The sequence below is a fragment of the Musa acuminata genome, chromosome BXJ2-6 (assembly GCF_036884655.1).
Source record: "Musa acuminata AAA Group cultivar baxijiao chromosome BXJ2-6, Cavendish_Baxijiao_AAA, whole genome shotgun sequence".
In the NCBI taxonomy this organism is placed as follows: domain Eukaryota; kingdom Viridiplantae; phylum Streptophyta; class Magnoliopsida; order Zingiberales; family Musaceae; genus Musa; species Musa acuminata.
In genome coordinates, this window is record NC_088343.1 from 893746 (window position 1) to 908041 (window position 14296).

Here is a 14296-nt window from a genome sequence, read left to right on the forward strand (position 1 = left end):
ATTGAGAATGACCGTCCGATATAATGAAACCATGCAAAGCGAATCCTTTAGCTACGCTATTCGTAAGAGCTGCACACGAGGAGGAGAGAGAGAGAGAGAGAGAGAGAGAGAGAGAGAGAGAGAGAAAGGAAGGAGGTAAAACAAGAAGGATGTAAAGGAGAGGCATCGAATTCGATTCCTCCCCTTTGCTCCACTCTTTCTGCGCTGCAGTCCACTGGCACAAGCATCATTCCATGGATTCCTCACCTTTCCTCTTGTGAGGTAGCTCCCCCCCCTCCCCTCTCCCAAGCCTCCCTTCTCCTGCGCAGCTCGGAGGAGTTGCCCCTCTCCCTCCACCAATTCATGCCTGCCTGCCTGCCTGCCGTGCTCTGCAATCCATGTCGGGTTCAGAGAGCACGACCGGTAACCATCTGCCCCAGCTGCGATCCATTCGTATGTTGTTTATTCTGATCCGAGCTAGCTTTCCTCTGGCTCAAGCTTTCTTGCTTCCTTTGTCAGCAAGCCATCATCACTTTGATTCTTTTCTTTGGCGGAAAATTTCACATAGTATTTCTACTTCTTGTCATTCACCTTCGTTAAGCTTTTGATGTTGTTGTTGTTCTTCTTCTTCTTCTTCTGCTGATGGTGCGGATGGAAAGTGGCTTGGGTTTGTATCATGTTGTCTCTGTTGCATTGCAAGCCTTTATCTTGTTTGGCGCAGTAGATTACTCTGTTCTTGAATTCATGGAGATGAATGAATTAGCTATTCATATTTCTTGTGTCTGACTTTGCAGTAGCAGATGTGGTGCTTTACCCCTCTGTTATCTTCGTATTCATCTTCTTCTTGTGTTCAGGAAAGAAAGAATTGTAATGAAAATGATTCTGATGTCAAAAAAGAGAGGGTTTATTAGTTGAAGGGAATGATCATACTGATCTATCGCATGAAAGGACAATACGCATCACTTGTCTCTGACTGAGTAGATGAAACAGTTTGCAGCATAGAATTAGATATATTGGGTATTAGCTACTCTAATTGATCAGAGGAAATTACTAGTACGTGTGTAACCTATCAACAACACCTTACTTTTTCCTTGTTTCGTGAAGCATATGATATGACAAGTAGGACATGAAGATGATGGAAGATGAGACTATTTTAAGCACAAGAAGAAATGGCTTCCCTTTGTAGAAAAAAGTATACCCCTGTCTTTCTGCAATTTGGAAGCTTTTGGTTTCAATGTTATGGTCAGTGATATGAAGATAGACTGCAAAAGGATGCTGAAATTGTGGAGGTCTAGAAGGTTGCAAACTCTATATTAATCATGGAAAATTGAATATGTTATGGCCAAAATGAATAAATGTTGTTCTACAAGCATTCTGTTCTCTTGGAGGCTTTTATCTGGAGATAATGAGTTAATTTGGATCAAATTTATGAAATGGATTGGTTACCATATTGGTTCAAAGATCCAGTTGTAGTCAGTGTTGGTGAGGTTTGATTAATTATAAATGTATTCTTCACATAATTTTTGTAGTTCTTTTTCATTTATAGATTTTTCACATCATATCTTTCTCATATTGAGGGTGGAACTTAGTACAATAGTAATATTACTCCTTTGCAACATGAGAGATTAGGGTCCTAGTCCCGATTTAAAATAAGACTGTGTATATTGATCCTTCGCAGACCTTGTATCGGAGAGAGTTTCATGCACGGTCGTCGTTAGTTGTATCTAGAGAGTCTAGGGAAATCTCGCTAATTTCGATGCATTTGAGCTTCTTTGTAGAGTATAAATTCATCCTTCACTGCTTATTATGAAATGTAAACAAGAAGAATGATGTCTCACTAATTGGGTTTGACACTCCATAACACTGGATCTTTTCTACTTGCTTTCTATTTTTACTTCCAAAATTGAATGTGCTTGAAAAGGCATTATGATTCATACGGCCTTAAAGAAGGGAGTGGTTTCATCATTTAATCTTGATATATGTAAAAATGTGAACCTGAACTGTGTTCAACTTGATATAATTGGTTCTTGAATGTTGGTGAGATTTAATGCTTGTTTTCTATATTGTAGTGTCATATATATTATGCTTGTATGCAGTACTAGTCTAAAGATATTAACACCATACAACCTCTATGAACAATGTGCAACAAGTTTTTTCTTTGAATTGTTTTGCTTTATGTATGTTTCTTTTCGTTTTTACTTATTTTGATGGAAACTTCTGGAAAGACTACGTTTTATTGATGAAGCAAAATCGGCATGGAAATTGAATAGTTTCCTTTTTTTGAGATTAGTGATAGACATAATTCTAGTGCTTGTGCAGTTCAATTCAATACTGAAACTCAAAAACATTTTCCCTTTTTTTTATCTGCTTCAAGTTCTTTTTATTTAGATTTGGCTATCATTTTCCTTGGTTTATGTAATGATTTGCTTCTTTTCATTGTCATGCATATAAACATTTGCATTCACTTTCACAAAGAACATTATGTTTCTTTATTTCCCTTATTTTAGATCATGAAATGGATCAGAATGTTACTTTGCTGTGATGATTCACTTTCAAGAAAATTTTCTTCCATAATGTTTGAAAAAATAATCTTGTTTCAGGAATACCTGGTGATGGTAGATGCTTGTTCAGATCTGTGGTTCATGGTGCTTGCCTGAGAGCAGGGAAACCAAGTCCAAGTGAAAGTATTCAGAAAGAACTTGCAGATGAGCTGAGATCAAAAGTAATAAACCAATCCTTACCTCAATAAGACCATGGTCCCTTCATTAGCAACTCCTATATCATACATGTCAAAAACATCTGGATGACATTTCTAGTTAATGTTTCTTGGTCACTGTTACTTGCATTTCCAATCCTACACATTCAATATCTTAAATCAATTATGTTCGTATAACAAGAAGAAGAAATCATAATATCCTAACTATCTGGAATCGGCTACACATGAAGTATTTGTAATTTTGTATCGTCGATAGTGTTTGTAGTTTTCAAAAACAAAGTGCATATCTACACATGAAACACTGTTGATGAAAACTGTTGGTTGTATCAGGTGGCAGATGAATTCATCAGGAGAAGAACAGATACAGAGTGGTGAGTAGTTTTTGGTATCTTTCTATTATCTCCTTCAGCTGATTCTGTAATTTCATCAACTGCTCTCATCCTTAAATAGTATCAGAATAATTTCCTTGCAAGATGAAACTATGTAGATTCAGAATGGGATTCTACTATGTAACACTGCATGACCAACTTACTTATTTTGATGTAGTTTCATGAGAAAGATCTTATTCTCCAACATATATTTTATTAATTAGTTTGTAGATTCTAGCAGTTAGAGAATTCATTTTAGGTCATCCAGATGTTTGAAACTTGATGTTGTGTTAAATGTATGAAATGAGCAAAACAGTACTATTGATTACAATTTACCATCAAAATCAATTTCATTAGAAGACAGGAGATTGTTCATAATTTCATATCATCGTACTGATTCTATGAGCATCATCTTGTTGAGAGTGTTATAATCAAATGCTGGTTAATATTAATATATATGAGATCTGTGACCTAAAAGCTTAAAATTATTAAATTATGGGACAAACATAATATATATTATCCGACTTTTTCAATCCTTATCAATGTGGGAGTGTTCTTTAGTCATCTTATTAATCTCTCACACATCTCTTTCTTATTTGTAAGGGTAAGTCTAACTGCGGTTTAGACTCATTTTCTTTTTCACCTGGCTGCGACTAACATCTAACTCTTTTTTTCCTTTTTTTTTTTTTTGACTCGCTCATCTTTTTCTAGCCTCGGCTTTATATCATTATTGAAAAAAATAAAAGATAAGAAAAATTATTGAATAAACTTTATTAAAGAAGTTTTATTGAAGAAGTGAAGAAGCTTAAATGTATTAAGCTGTCCCTCTCCTATTTATACATTATACAGATTAGGAGGGAGGATTTTCCTCAACAGAATAAAGGATTTTCCTCAACATAGTAGAAAGATTTCCTTTGGGAAAATCTTATCTGCTGTCAGTTAACAATGATATATTGCTAATGGAGCTTGAATCAAACTAATCAGAGTTAACATACATAATATCAAAAGCTCATTAAGTCGAAGACCAAATATAATATATGTCAACCGCCTCTTTCATTCTTTATCTATATATTTAGTTCTCTTTCTAATCTCTCACAACATAAATATTCTCTCAACACATCTAAGAGCTTGTCTTTATCAATAACCTTCAAATAGTTCATCAATTATTTGGTACATACAGGTTTCTTGAAGGTGACTTTGATACATATGTGAAGCAGATCAGAAAGCCTCAAGCATGGGGTGGTGAGCCTGAGCTGCTCATGTGTTCTCATGTTCTTAGGTTAGTAACCCAAATGCACAGATCATAACAAAGCTTCCTAATTATTTCACAGCTTCAAAGTAATCCACATGAAATGTACGTTCTTGCAGGATGCCAATCACTGTTTACATGTCTACCGACAGCTCCGATGGCCTCAAGATAATAGCAGAGTATGGTCAAGAGTATGGAAAGGAGAATCCAATTAGAGTTCTCTATCATGGATATGGACACTATGACGCATTGCAAATGCCTCTCACCAAAACAAAGTCAAAATGGTATGAACAACTCTCATTTGATGCTATGCTGAGCCATTACTTTTCTTCACATCCTTAGGGTCACTTTTTGGTTCATTGCAGATGCCTCTTGGAAGAATAGAGCCCCAATAGTAACATGATGCTATCATTCTTCCTTCATGCAATATGTTATTTGCTAATTGATCACAATGATGATGATGAAGCAATTCTAGCAATTTAATATGTATCATTAGCTTCATCTAATGCTCAATTTTATGAAAGCAGTGGAATATTGTTTCTAGGCAATACAAACCCATTCTATTAATTAAAAATAAAATAAATAGATCAAACAAAGAATTATCTATATATTAAAGATGTCTACGGCATAAATTTGAGGAGCTTATGGATTAATTTCGAACTCTACATTGTGTGATATGTTTAAAATCATTTTTATTTTCTTTTTTCCTTCTTAATTGAAATTGAGAGCTTATTGTTAAAATGTTTTGGGATTTTTGCAGGTACATGAAAAGTTGAAGCATTGCATAGAAAACAAGATCCACAAGGTTTCAGATTACTTGATGTTCTTACATGAAGAATCATTTTAGAGCTAAGAAACGTATCATCTTAACCTCAAGAAATCAACTGTCAACAACATCAAATGTCAACCATCCTCCTTGGGTATATGATGACACAGCTTATTGAGTTCCAAGTCCATGATATCATGATCATCAATTCATAGTATATGTTCATCATCAAGTATAAATGAGTTGACACCTCTGATGCATATGTGTTCCTGTTCCCTTAATACATACTATGAAGCAAATGTATTCTGATCAATTGGTTCCATAAACACCTCAATTTCAATATTGCTGAATACAATAATTGAGCTGAAGTCGTACATTTGATGTGCTCTAAATATTCCATATTTATTTGTTCTTGAACCAAACAATGATTTCAGAGGAGGCAAAATGTATCCCACATTTACACAAATAAAAAAGAAAAAAGAAAGGACTTTAATTTCTGCTACAAAATATTTGAGATTTTTCATTTTTTTCCATATCCTAAAAATCAGATGTTATTAGGTTTTCTAATTCTAATCTTGCATTTAGTTAGAAAAATAAGATAAGATTATACTCATATCATGTTATTTGGTTTTGTGATCTTCTGACTTCAACATTTTCTAGAAGATTCACGATGGCTCAGTATTGGTTTGTATTTTGAGTAATTCTATTTCTAGATATTTCACTTAGTGACAAGTTTAGTTATAATTTATTCTAACAAGACAAAATAGTTATAATTTATTTAGTGCCACATCAAGTGAAGAGTAGAGGAACTAAAATTTCAAAGGAGCCAAGAGTTATCTCTATCATCAAATATATCTTTATGGTTCATCCTTAAGAGGTCCAATTGTGCGAGGCCTATCTTAGAATGTGTTAGTGAACCTTTATGCCATGGTCGAAGTGTCAGCATGGCTCAGTCCAATCTCGGATATGCAAGGTTGCCAACGCGGATGCTCGGGTGGTGGAAGCGAGCGTCGAGTCGGGTTATACCTCCTGTTGAGCTAATCGACCTATACGGATCCACGCCACACGGCATCGTTCCGACCTTTCCGAAGCTGCTTTTTGTGTTGCGGGGGTGGTACCAAAATATGCCCTAGCCTCGGGTTCCTTGTGGAGAGGCTCGGGGCATGGCTTGGTGCCTTTTGCTGGTTGGGTTGGCTATCATGCTGGGATTGGCCGAGGTGCATGGCTTGGGCACTATTTGGCCGAGGTGCATGACTCGAGCACTATTTGGCTGAGGTGCACAACTCGGACACTGTTTGGCCGAGGTATACCATTCGGGCACTATTTGGCCAAGGTGCATGACTCGGGCAATGTTTGATTGAGGTGCATGACTCGGGTAATGTTTGGCCGAGGTACACGACTCGGGCACATGCTCCGATGTAGCAATCCCCTTCTTCTTCTTCTTCTTCTTCTTCTTCTTCTTCTTCTTCTTCTTCTTCTTATTATCTCACACCTTGGGCTCATCTACTTCCGGCCTCGTCGTGGCGGGCCTTCTTCTCTCCCCGATCTGCTGATATGGGTAGCTCCTACCGGGCCTTTTGTGCGACTCATCATGCTTTCTTGCTACTAGTGCCTCTACAGCAACATACTGGTTAACATGTTGGAGCATCTTAGAAATGGTCACTAGTGGTCTCTTGACCCGTGACCAAAAGAACCTTGAAGGTCATAGGCCCATCAAGAATACCTATATAACCAAAGAAGGGTGGGCATCTGGAACCTCTCGGATCTCAATAGTGAAGCAGGCAACAAAGAAGGAGAGGGATTCATCCTCCTTCCGCCTTAGCCCGAGGAGCACGGTCGCAGACGGTTTAGGTCACGCGCTATCTAAGAAGTGATGCTCGAGTTCCCTTATAAGCTGATCAAAAGACGAGACCGAGGACGGCCTCAATCAGTTGTACCACATCTGAACCGGGCCTCAAAGGGTGGTAAGAAATACCCGACACATCAAGGCGTTGAAAGTGCCGTATAGGGCCATCTGGACCCGAAAGGTGGCAATGTGCTCTATTGGATCGGAGCCACCATCATAGACCTCCAACGTCGGGAGGTGAAAGTTGAGGGGGATAGGCTTGTCTTGAATTTCTTGGGCAAAGGGGGACCCAATCAAGGTACTTTCCTTGAGCTTCTCCTTGGATTTATGGAATTCCCTTTGAACCTCATTCAGGTGCCGATTCACCAACCGTAAATGGGCTCGAAATGAGTCGTCTGCCGAGTCGGATGATAGGGTGTTGGCTTCGGGAAGGTCGAGGTAGCGCGTTTGGGCACAAGGATGTTGTGCTCTGCCATTGGCCTCAGGTGTCCCGATTGCTCCCCAGTTGGGTGGTGGGCATTTAGAGCTAGAGGTGGCTGGTCGACTGGGATAACATTGTAAGGTATAGTGATGAGCATAGGTTGGATCACGGGCGATGACCGTGGGGGGAGAACCATCTGCTAAGCTAGCTGAGGTATGAGGGGTACAATGATCTGCATTATCCCAACTAATGCTTACACCTAGTGGGTGAGGTTGAGGAACGCCTCGACTGAGACAGCAGGCTGCCCCATGATGGTCCCGAGAGGCGACGACCTAGGATGATTGAACATCTACCAATAATGACTTGGGGTTGTGGTTGAGGTATTCTCTTATTGGCTCAGAGAAAGTGGGAGTTGCCCTCCAAACTCAAAGGTCGGGTGAGTCGAGGTGGCTCTTCTCCAGGGCACTCTCCAAGCTTGCTCGGTTGGGGGTGCTCTCGTGACATCGGGCCCTCCTTTTAGTGCCAAAATGTTAGTGAACCTTTACGCCATGGCCAAGGTGTCAGCATGGCTCGGTTCAATCCCAGATACACAAAGTTGCCCATGTGGATGGTCGGGTGATGGAAGTGAGCGTCGGGTCAGGTTAAGTTTAAGTCTCGTCTCCCGAGTGTGGTCTTATCCCTTACCGAATGGCCTACTTCTTTGTCGCCAGACTCTTGCACACAGGCCAAGGTTGGGAGGGAGATTTTTCGACTCGACCCCTCCAAAGGTTAAGTTAGTGTTGAGTGAAGAGGGAGTTGAATGCTCGATCGAGGTCATCCATTGATGCCGATAAGGGGGTTGGCTTTTATACTGTGAATGAGGATCGATCGTATGTGATATGTTAATAGTGGTCGACTCCTCGGGCGACCAACTTGTACCTCCTGAGCGAGCACTGACCGACTTGCACGGATCCGTTCCGAGCTTTTCGGAGCGGCTTTGTGCTATGCGACATCTTCTCGTATGGCCTCGGACAGCATAGGAACAAGCGGTTGTTCTATCTAAGGCCAAGGTATTACGTCGACGCAATGCACCATATCAACCCTGAAGCTCTACGTTGGCGCTGACGTGGCTGTTGACTATTGCCGCGGGGATGGTACCGGAATATGCCATATTATAATGGACAATTCATTATGGGGTCACACTGATATGGTCCAAGAGGCTTGAGCTCTCTACTAGGGGTGCTAATAAACATATTTAGTAACATATCGATTACGGAGTAGTGGAAGAAAATTCTTGTAAAAATTAAGAGTTTTCTAATGTGTGAGGGTGTGGGGGTCCCATCCCAGAATGAATAATTTTTTTTAGGTTCGAGAACTCGCACTAATGAAAACAAATGATGACTAATTAGATATTATACATTATAAGGCTCAAGAGGCCTTAATTGTTTTACTAGATGTACTAATAAGTATATTTAGTCTCATGTGTTGACTGAAGAGTATAGAAATTAACATCCTATAAGAGCCAAAGGATATGGTTTTTGGGAACATCATAAAGGATAAATTTTACTCTATCCCATAATGGATAATTTCTTAATGATTTATTAGATGACACTCACCATGAGTGCGAAGAGGCATTTGACTCTTTTAGTGGGGCATTGATAGATATGACACAAACACAAATAAGTTTAAATCGTTAGTTCGTACTAACCGAGAATGACAATTTGTATCGATCCAATAATAAAAACGAAAAAAAATATGATCAAGATGTTTAGGTCTCACATAGATGAAGAGTCATCCTATTAAACACAGATCCTTAAAAATCATTCTGTCAAGTGTGAAAAAGAGATTGTCGTATAAGATTCTGATTTCTTTCTTCATAAGAAGGACAGAGATCATGTACACTTCTCAAACTTTGACTTGGTTATTATGTACCCCTTTGATTTCAGTTCAAGAAAAAAAGAAACATGAATATTTTAAGGAAGTTGGCCACGAACAACACTGTTTTGTCTCCTGATTTTGAGTGGTAATTGGTAATCCTGTTGAAATGAAGAGTACTTGTCCTTTCTCATCCTGACTCTTGTAACTTTGATGAGCTTCTTTTGCTCTCTTTCCTTTGCTTGCATTTGATCTTTTGTCGTTTTGCTTTTATCTTCAACTTGATGTGGAAATTTTACTCAAACTACTGTGGCAAGGCCTCTTAGATTAAGCTTGATGTGACTCATCAAGCATGAAATCTATGCAATAACTGACTGATTTCTCATACATACAGTAACTCTCACCTTTAGTTGGTTGATGAAGAACATGTCAGAGTTCATACTGTGGTCCTCTGTGCATGAGCATGGTGGAAGTCCCACTCATCATGTCATCAGTAAGTTTCAGTACATGTTGGATAGGTTCAGACAAAGCTTTGCTTTGAAGAATGATGCTTATTTGATTCTTTTTTGCTCACCTATACCTTCTTGGGATCTTTAGGGAGTCTGTGCAAGGTGAATTGAATATTGTTTGTGATGGAATGGATCAAAAGGAAGGGTAGTAGTTGATGCATACAAAAATCAATCCAAGTAGAGGGAACAGCGAAGGTTCTTGTGGTCCTCCTATCATCCAAAAACATAGCCTTAGATTCTAATGGATGTGCAGCTTAGCCTGTTCTAATTAAGAAAAGATCAAATGCTTTAACTTGTAGAGAAAATATATAACATATTAATGCAAGATCAAAATATTTTGAGAAAATAATTAATTAATTAACAGGGAAGAAGACAAGTGTTGAGATTTTAGATTGGACAAGTTGAGATCAATTTGGAGGTTGGATACAAATTTAATCTAAAACTTGAGCTCGTCAAATTATGATTAAAATAAATATATATTATCCGACTCTCTTAATATTTAGGTTTATGGATTATTTTTTTTAATGTTATTTTATTCTTCATCTTATATATGAATGTTTTTTCCTTAATTTTATGGATGAGTCAAATTATAGATTGATCTCAAACGAGTATTAACATAAACGAGGCCGATCACCGATTCATCTTAAACACTTAAATTTACTAAGCTTAAAATATATGTCAAAACCAATAATTAGTGTAACTATTGATAATTCTTGCCTAAAAATCTACTAAATCATCAGTGACTATCAAGAACTAGTTGCATTTTACATAGCCTGTTAATCTAATAAATATTATTTTTCTTCTTGATATAATAATACCTATTCTATTATTTTATTGAGTTGCACAAGAAAGTGATGGGTATATTAATTTTCCATACAAGTAGATAAATTTCAGTACATATTTCCTTTAATGAATTGGAGATACATCTTCTTACTTAGCATGATATGTATGGACTGCTAAAATATAGTGCATTAGTACTAATTTAATAGGGTCATAGATTTCCCATTTTATGACAACCAAATCGGGGTTGTAGAATTAAAATGCTATTATTATGGTATTTAATTCACTTTCTACACCTAACAAAATAAGAACACAACATAAGTTGTTGGTAGATTTCATATTAGTTGAAATGCAAGCTCAACATTGACTTCTCTTCCCCAAGATTGTGATGGTAGCTTTATGATAGGAAAAGAAGTATCATATTATTAGATCAACTTTGTCCCATAGTTGACTAAGCTTACAAATAAAAGTCAACGTCAAGGATGTGCAAAGACTCACGGCATGGAACATCAGTCTCCGATGATGCTTACTGCATGCAGCAAAAAGGACTCCAATATTTCTCCACCGGCCATTGATTTATCCATTGAAAGAGTTCGACATCGTCTCTTTTGGTATTACCAGAATCTACTTGAAGCACACAAGTCAATGCCTCCTTTCATATCGTCTCACATTATGTATTTGTTGTCGTAATTAAGAACATCAATCCTTGAAAGAACTTAAAGAATACATAAAAAATGAATTATAAATGTCATCATTTACAACTTCAAGAATACATAAAGAGACTGAAACAATTATAATCATCAATTGCAAAGAATAAAATGCAGATAACTCCCAACCCACCATGGAAGCGAAAAAACGATGAGTGATGTGTGAGCTTCTCCTCAGATCAGTCTCAGAGACTGTGCCAGATTACCCACCTGCCTTGCTGCATCTGGCCATGGCCATCCCGGAAGTTTCTTATTCGTCTTCTTCCTCAGCAGCATCCTTGCCTTGGCCAGCAGATCCATACCCTCCTTGTGGACTTGTACCACCTTGGGGCGCTTCAGCAAGCCTATGTAGGTCTCCAGGTCATGGACGCACGCAGGGTTCTGCATCTCGAAGAAGTCGAGCTCCAGCTCGACTCCTACATGAGCGTAGCAGGAGCAGCTCCATGGCAGCTCGAAGCTACCCCCGAAGGCCTTCCAGTTCTCGTTCAGAAGCAGCCCCGGCAGCTTGGTGACCGGATCGCGGACGTTCACCACCCGCAGCACCTTCACCCCGAGCACCTCGATCCGCTTCTTGAAGCTGGTGTTGCCGACCCTTGGCCCGCCGAAGGAGTACACCGCGATGGGTATCTCTCGCCGGAGGAGGCGGAGCCGGTTGAGGCCGAGCTCGGCGAGGTCGTACCCGAAGAGCAGCGCGAGGGCGCTCCCCATGCTGTGCCCGGCCACTGTGATGCTCATCTCCTCGCCCTTGTGCTTGTCGATGAGGCGGGAGACTTCGTGGAGCAGCTGCTCTCGGCAGCTGCCGGGGCCGAACCTGGAGGTGGCGTCGGCGGAGGTGTAGAGGCTGAGGAAGCCCGACTCGACCTTCACGTCGCGCCGGGGGTCGTGGGGGTCGAGGTTGGCCGGCGTCAGCGTGCTCATGAGGTTGGCGATCCACTCGGTGGCGGTTACGGTGCCGCGGAAGCTCACGAGCACGTCGCGCCTGCCGAGCCGCCGCGCGTCGTCGTCGGAGGACACGGCGACGTAGCCGATCCACCGGCCGCAGCGGACGCCGGCCTGCATGGGGACTCCGACGCCCGGCGTCGCGTACACGTACTTGGTGATCTCGTAGCCGGAGGAGCCCAGCCCGACCTCCCGCAGCATGCGGCGCTTTCCGTACTTGCAGTTGAGGTGGCGGGGGGAGGTGGGGTCGACGTCGAACGCCTTGTAGCACGCGGCGACGAGCTCCCCGTAGCGGACGATCGCCTCGCGCAGCAGCGGGCTGAGTGGGTCGACGAGGCCGGTCCAGTCGTCGGCGCCATGGATCTTCCTCCACACGCTGGCGAGGCCGCCGATGGCCTCGGGCGTCCTTACCGGGCGCGAGTGGAGCACCGGGGCGGCCAAAGGCGGGCCCTGCGGGGCGAGGAGGGACATGCCCTGGCGCTGGCCGCATGGACGAGTTTTAAGCGAAGTGGCCGGATAGTTGGGCACGGAGAGAGTGGAGGAGGAAGAAGAAGCCATGGGCAAAAACACAAACAGCAACGAGGGGGCGGTGCCGGGGGATTATATACACACAAACAGGTGAAGCGCATGGGTGTTGACTGGGGTTAATTTTCTAAAGTGTCGTTGATTGTTCAATGGGTAGATTGGATGGCTTGGAATCGCGGCCGGAAAATGCTTGAAAGATGAAGCGGCGGTGCAGAGTCAGAAAAGAAACAGACGACGAAGATGAATGGTCTCCGAGTGAGAACATCATGGCACGTAATATATAACCTTCTACCAACCATACCAGAAAACCTTTTGAATTTTTTTTATAGATACCATCAAAAGAGGTTAATTGAGAACATCAAAAAGTTCTCTTTGCCTCTCTCTCTTTATTTCTTTTCCTCTCCCTTACGTTTATAGAACTCTCTCTTTGCCTCTTTCTCTCTCTCTCTAACTCACTTCAACAGCAGCAAAAGAGTCTCTTGTTCCTACACGTAACATTATTTCTTCGGAAACTAAAAGAACAAGATTTGAAAGAGTATGTTTTAATGTCGATCTCACGCATTGTGACATCATAAAAGTATAAAAAGGCCAACCAAAATTAAAAATATATAAAAAAAAATTTGTCCATTTCGAAAAAGAAAAGAAAAGAAAAAGAAGAAGAAGCATAATAATATGTAGCCAGACTCACTTTCTCTTGGATTTAGGATTCAAAAGTCTTATTCAAAAAAAAAAAAAAATACAAAAATTATACTTAAAAATATTAGCTTGATAGTGAGGCATCTGATTTACTTAATATAGATTGGGAGGATCAATGTAAATTTCAAAAAAAAAAATATTTGTCTAGCCTAACTGATAGATAAAAAAAGGAATTTTATCAGATCATTGACTTTGCAGAGTATGAATGAGATCTCACTGAATATGATCAGCTAAGCCTTTCACTAGAAATCCAGTTTGTGCATTCAAATGGATTGCTCCCTCCCACCATCGTTCAGCAGCAGCCCTTGACTGATGATATCTTTATCCCCTTCTTAGTCTGCCCGTTGAATTAGGTTTACAGCCCCAATGGCTTGGTTGTCTCCTTACATTGCATTTAGCCCAGAATCCCATCATCCGTCTTTGGCTACGTGCCATACAAAAGCCCTTTTTGTTCTCTTCTTCTGACCACAGCCGCCATTTCTTTTGCAGCGACCCAACCTTAAAAGATGCGTGGCCTCAGAAAGATGGAGGTAGGAAGGAGATATCTTTAGCCTCCAAAAAGGAGCTGTTTGAGGTCTTAAAGATGCGTGGCTTCCAGACTTGTGGCAACGCCATCACCACGTGGGGCAACTCTCTGCCAATTGGAAGACTAACAACTGCTTAAGAGAGTTGCAAGTTTTGGCTTTCCGTGGTTGACTCGAATGTGTGCATGAAGCTACCTCGAACCATGAACAACTTTTTTGGAGTTCTAACAGCTGATGCCATGCCGACCTTCTCTCACAAATTCTAACGTGGACAGGCAATCAGAATCAGAAACTCCAGGTCTTTACATCATCAAGGAGCTTTCGTGATGTCATCATGATCGAGAGATTATAAAAAAAAAAAAAACTAGAAATCATATTTTTATTCATCCAACCATTTTAACTATGATTAAAGATGGA

The 14296-nt window shown here is 40.5% G+C and overlaps 2 protein-coding genes across 5 annotated transcripts; one reads left to right on the top strand and one right to left on the bottom strand.

Annotated features, from left to right (window-relative positions):
- Nucleotides 1-241: 241 nt before the first annotated feature.
- On the top strand, nucleotides 242-5452 carry LOC135582956 (OVARIAN TUMOR DOMAIN-containing deubiquitinating enzyme 4-like). Of its 4 annotated transcripts, none has more exons than XM_065111123.1 (6): nucleotides 242-432; nucleotides 2580-2701; nucleotides 3026-3066; nucleotides 4244-4342; nucleotides 4432-4596; nucleotides 5073-5452. In XM_065111123.1, the coding sequence occupies exons 1-6, from the start codon at nucleotides 378-380 to the stop codon at nucleotides 5086-5088; spliced, it is 498 nt and encodes a 165-aa protein (XP_064967195.1). In that variant the 5' UTR covers nucleotides 242-377; the 3' UTR covers nucleotides 5089-5452. The 4 variants fall into 4 exon arrangements, with proteins under 4 accessions (XP_064967195.1, XP_064967197.1, XP_064967196.1 ...); XM_065111125.1 differs by having other exon boundaries at nucleotides 242-402; XM_065111124.1 differs by lacking the exon at nucleotides 5073-5452 and adding an exon at nucleotides 4678-4752.
- A 5851-nt stretch (nucleotides 5453-11303) lies between these two features.
- On the bottom strand, nucleotides 11304-14069 carry LOC135614102 (galactolipase DONGLE, chloroplastic-like). The gene has a single exon (XM_065111128.1). The coding sequence runs from the start codon at nucleotides 12690-12692 to the stop codon at nucleotides 11370-11372; it is 1323 nt and encodes a 440-aa protein (XP_064967200.1). The 5' UTR covers nucleotides 12693-14069; the 3' UTR covers nucleotides 11304-11369.
- Nucleotides 14070-14296: the final 227 nt, after the last annotated feature.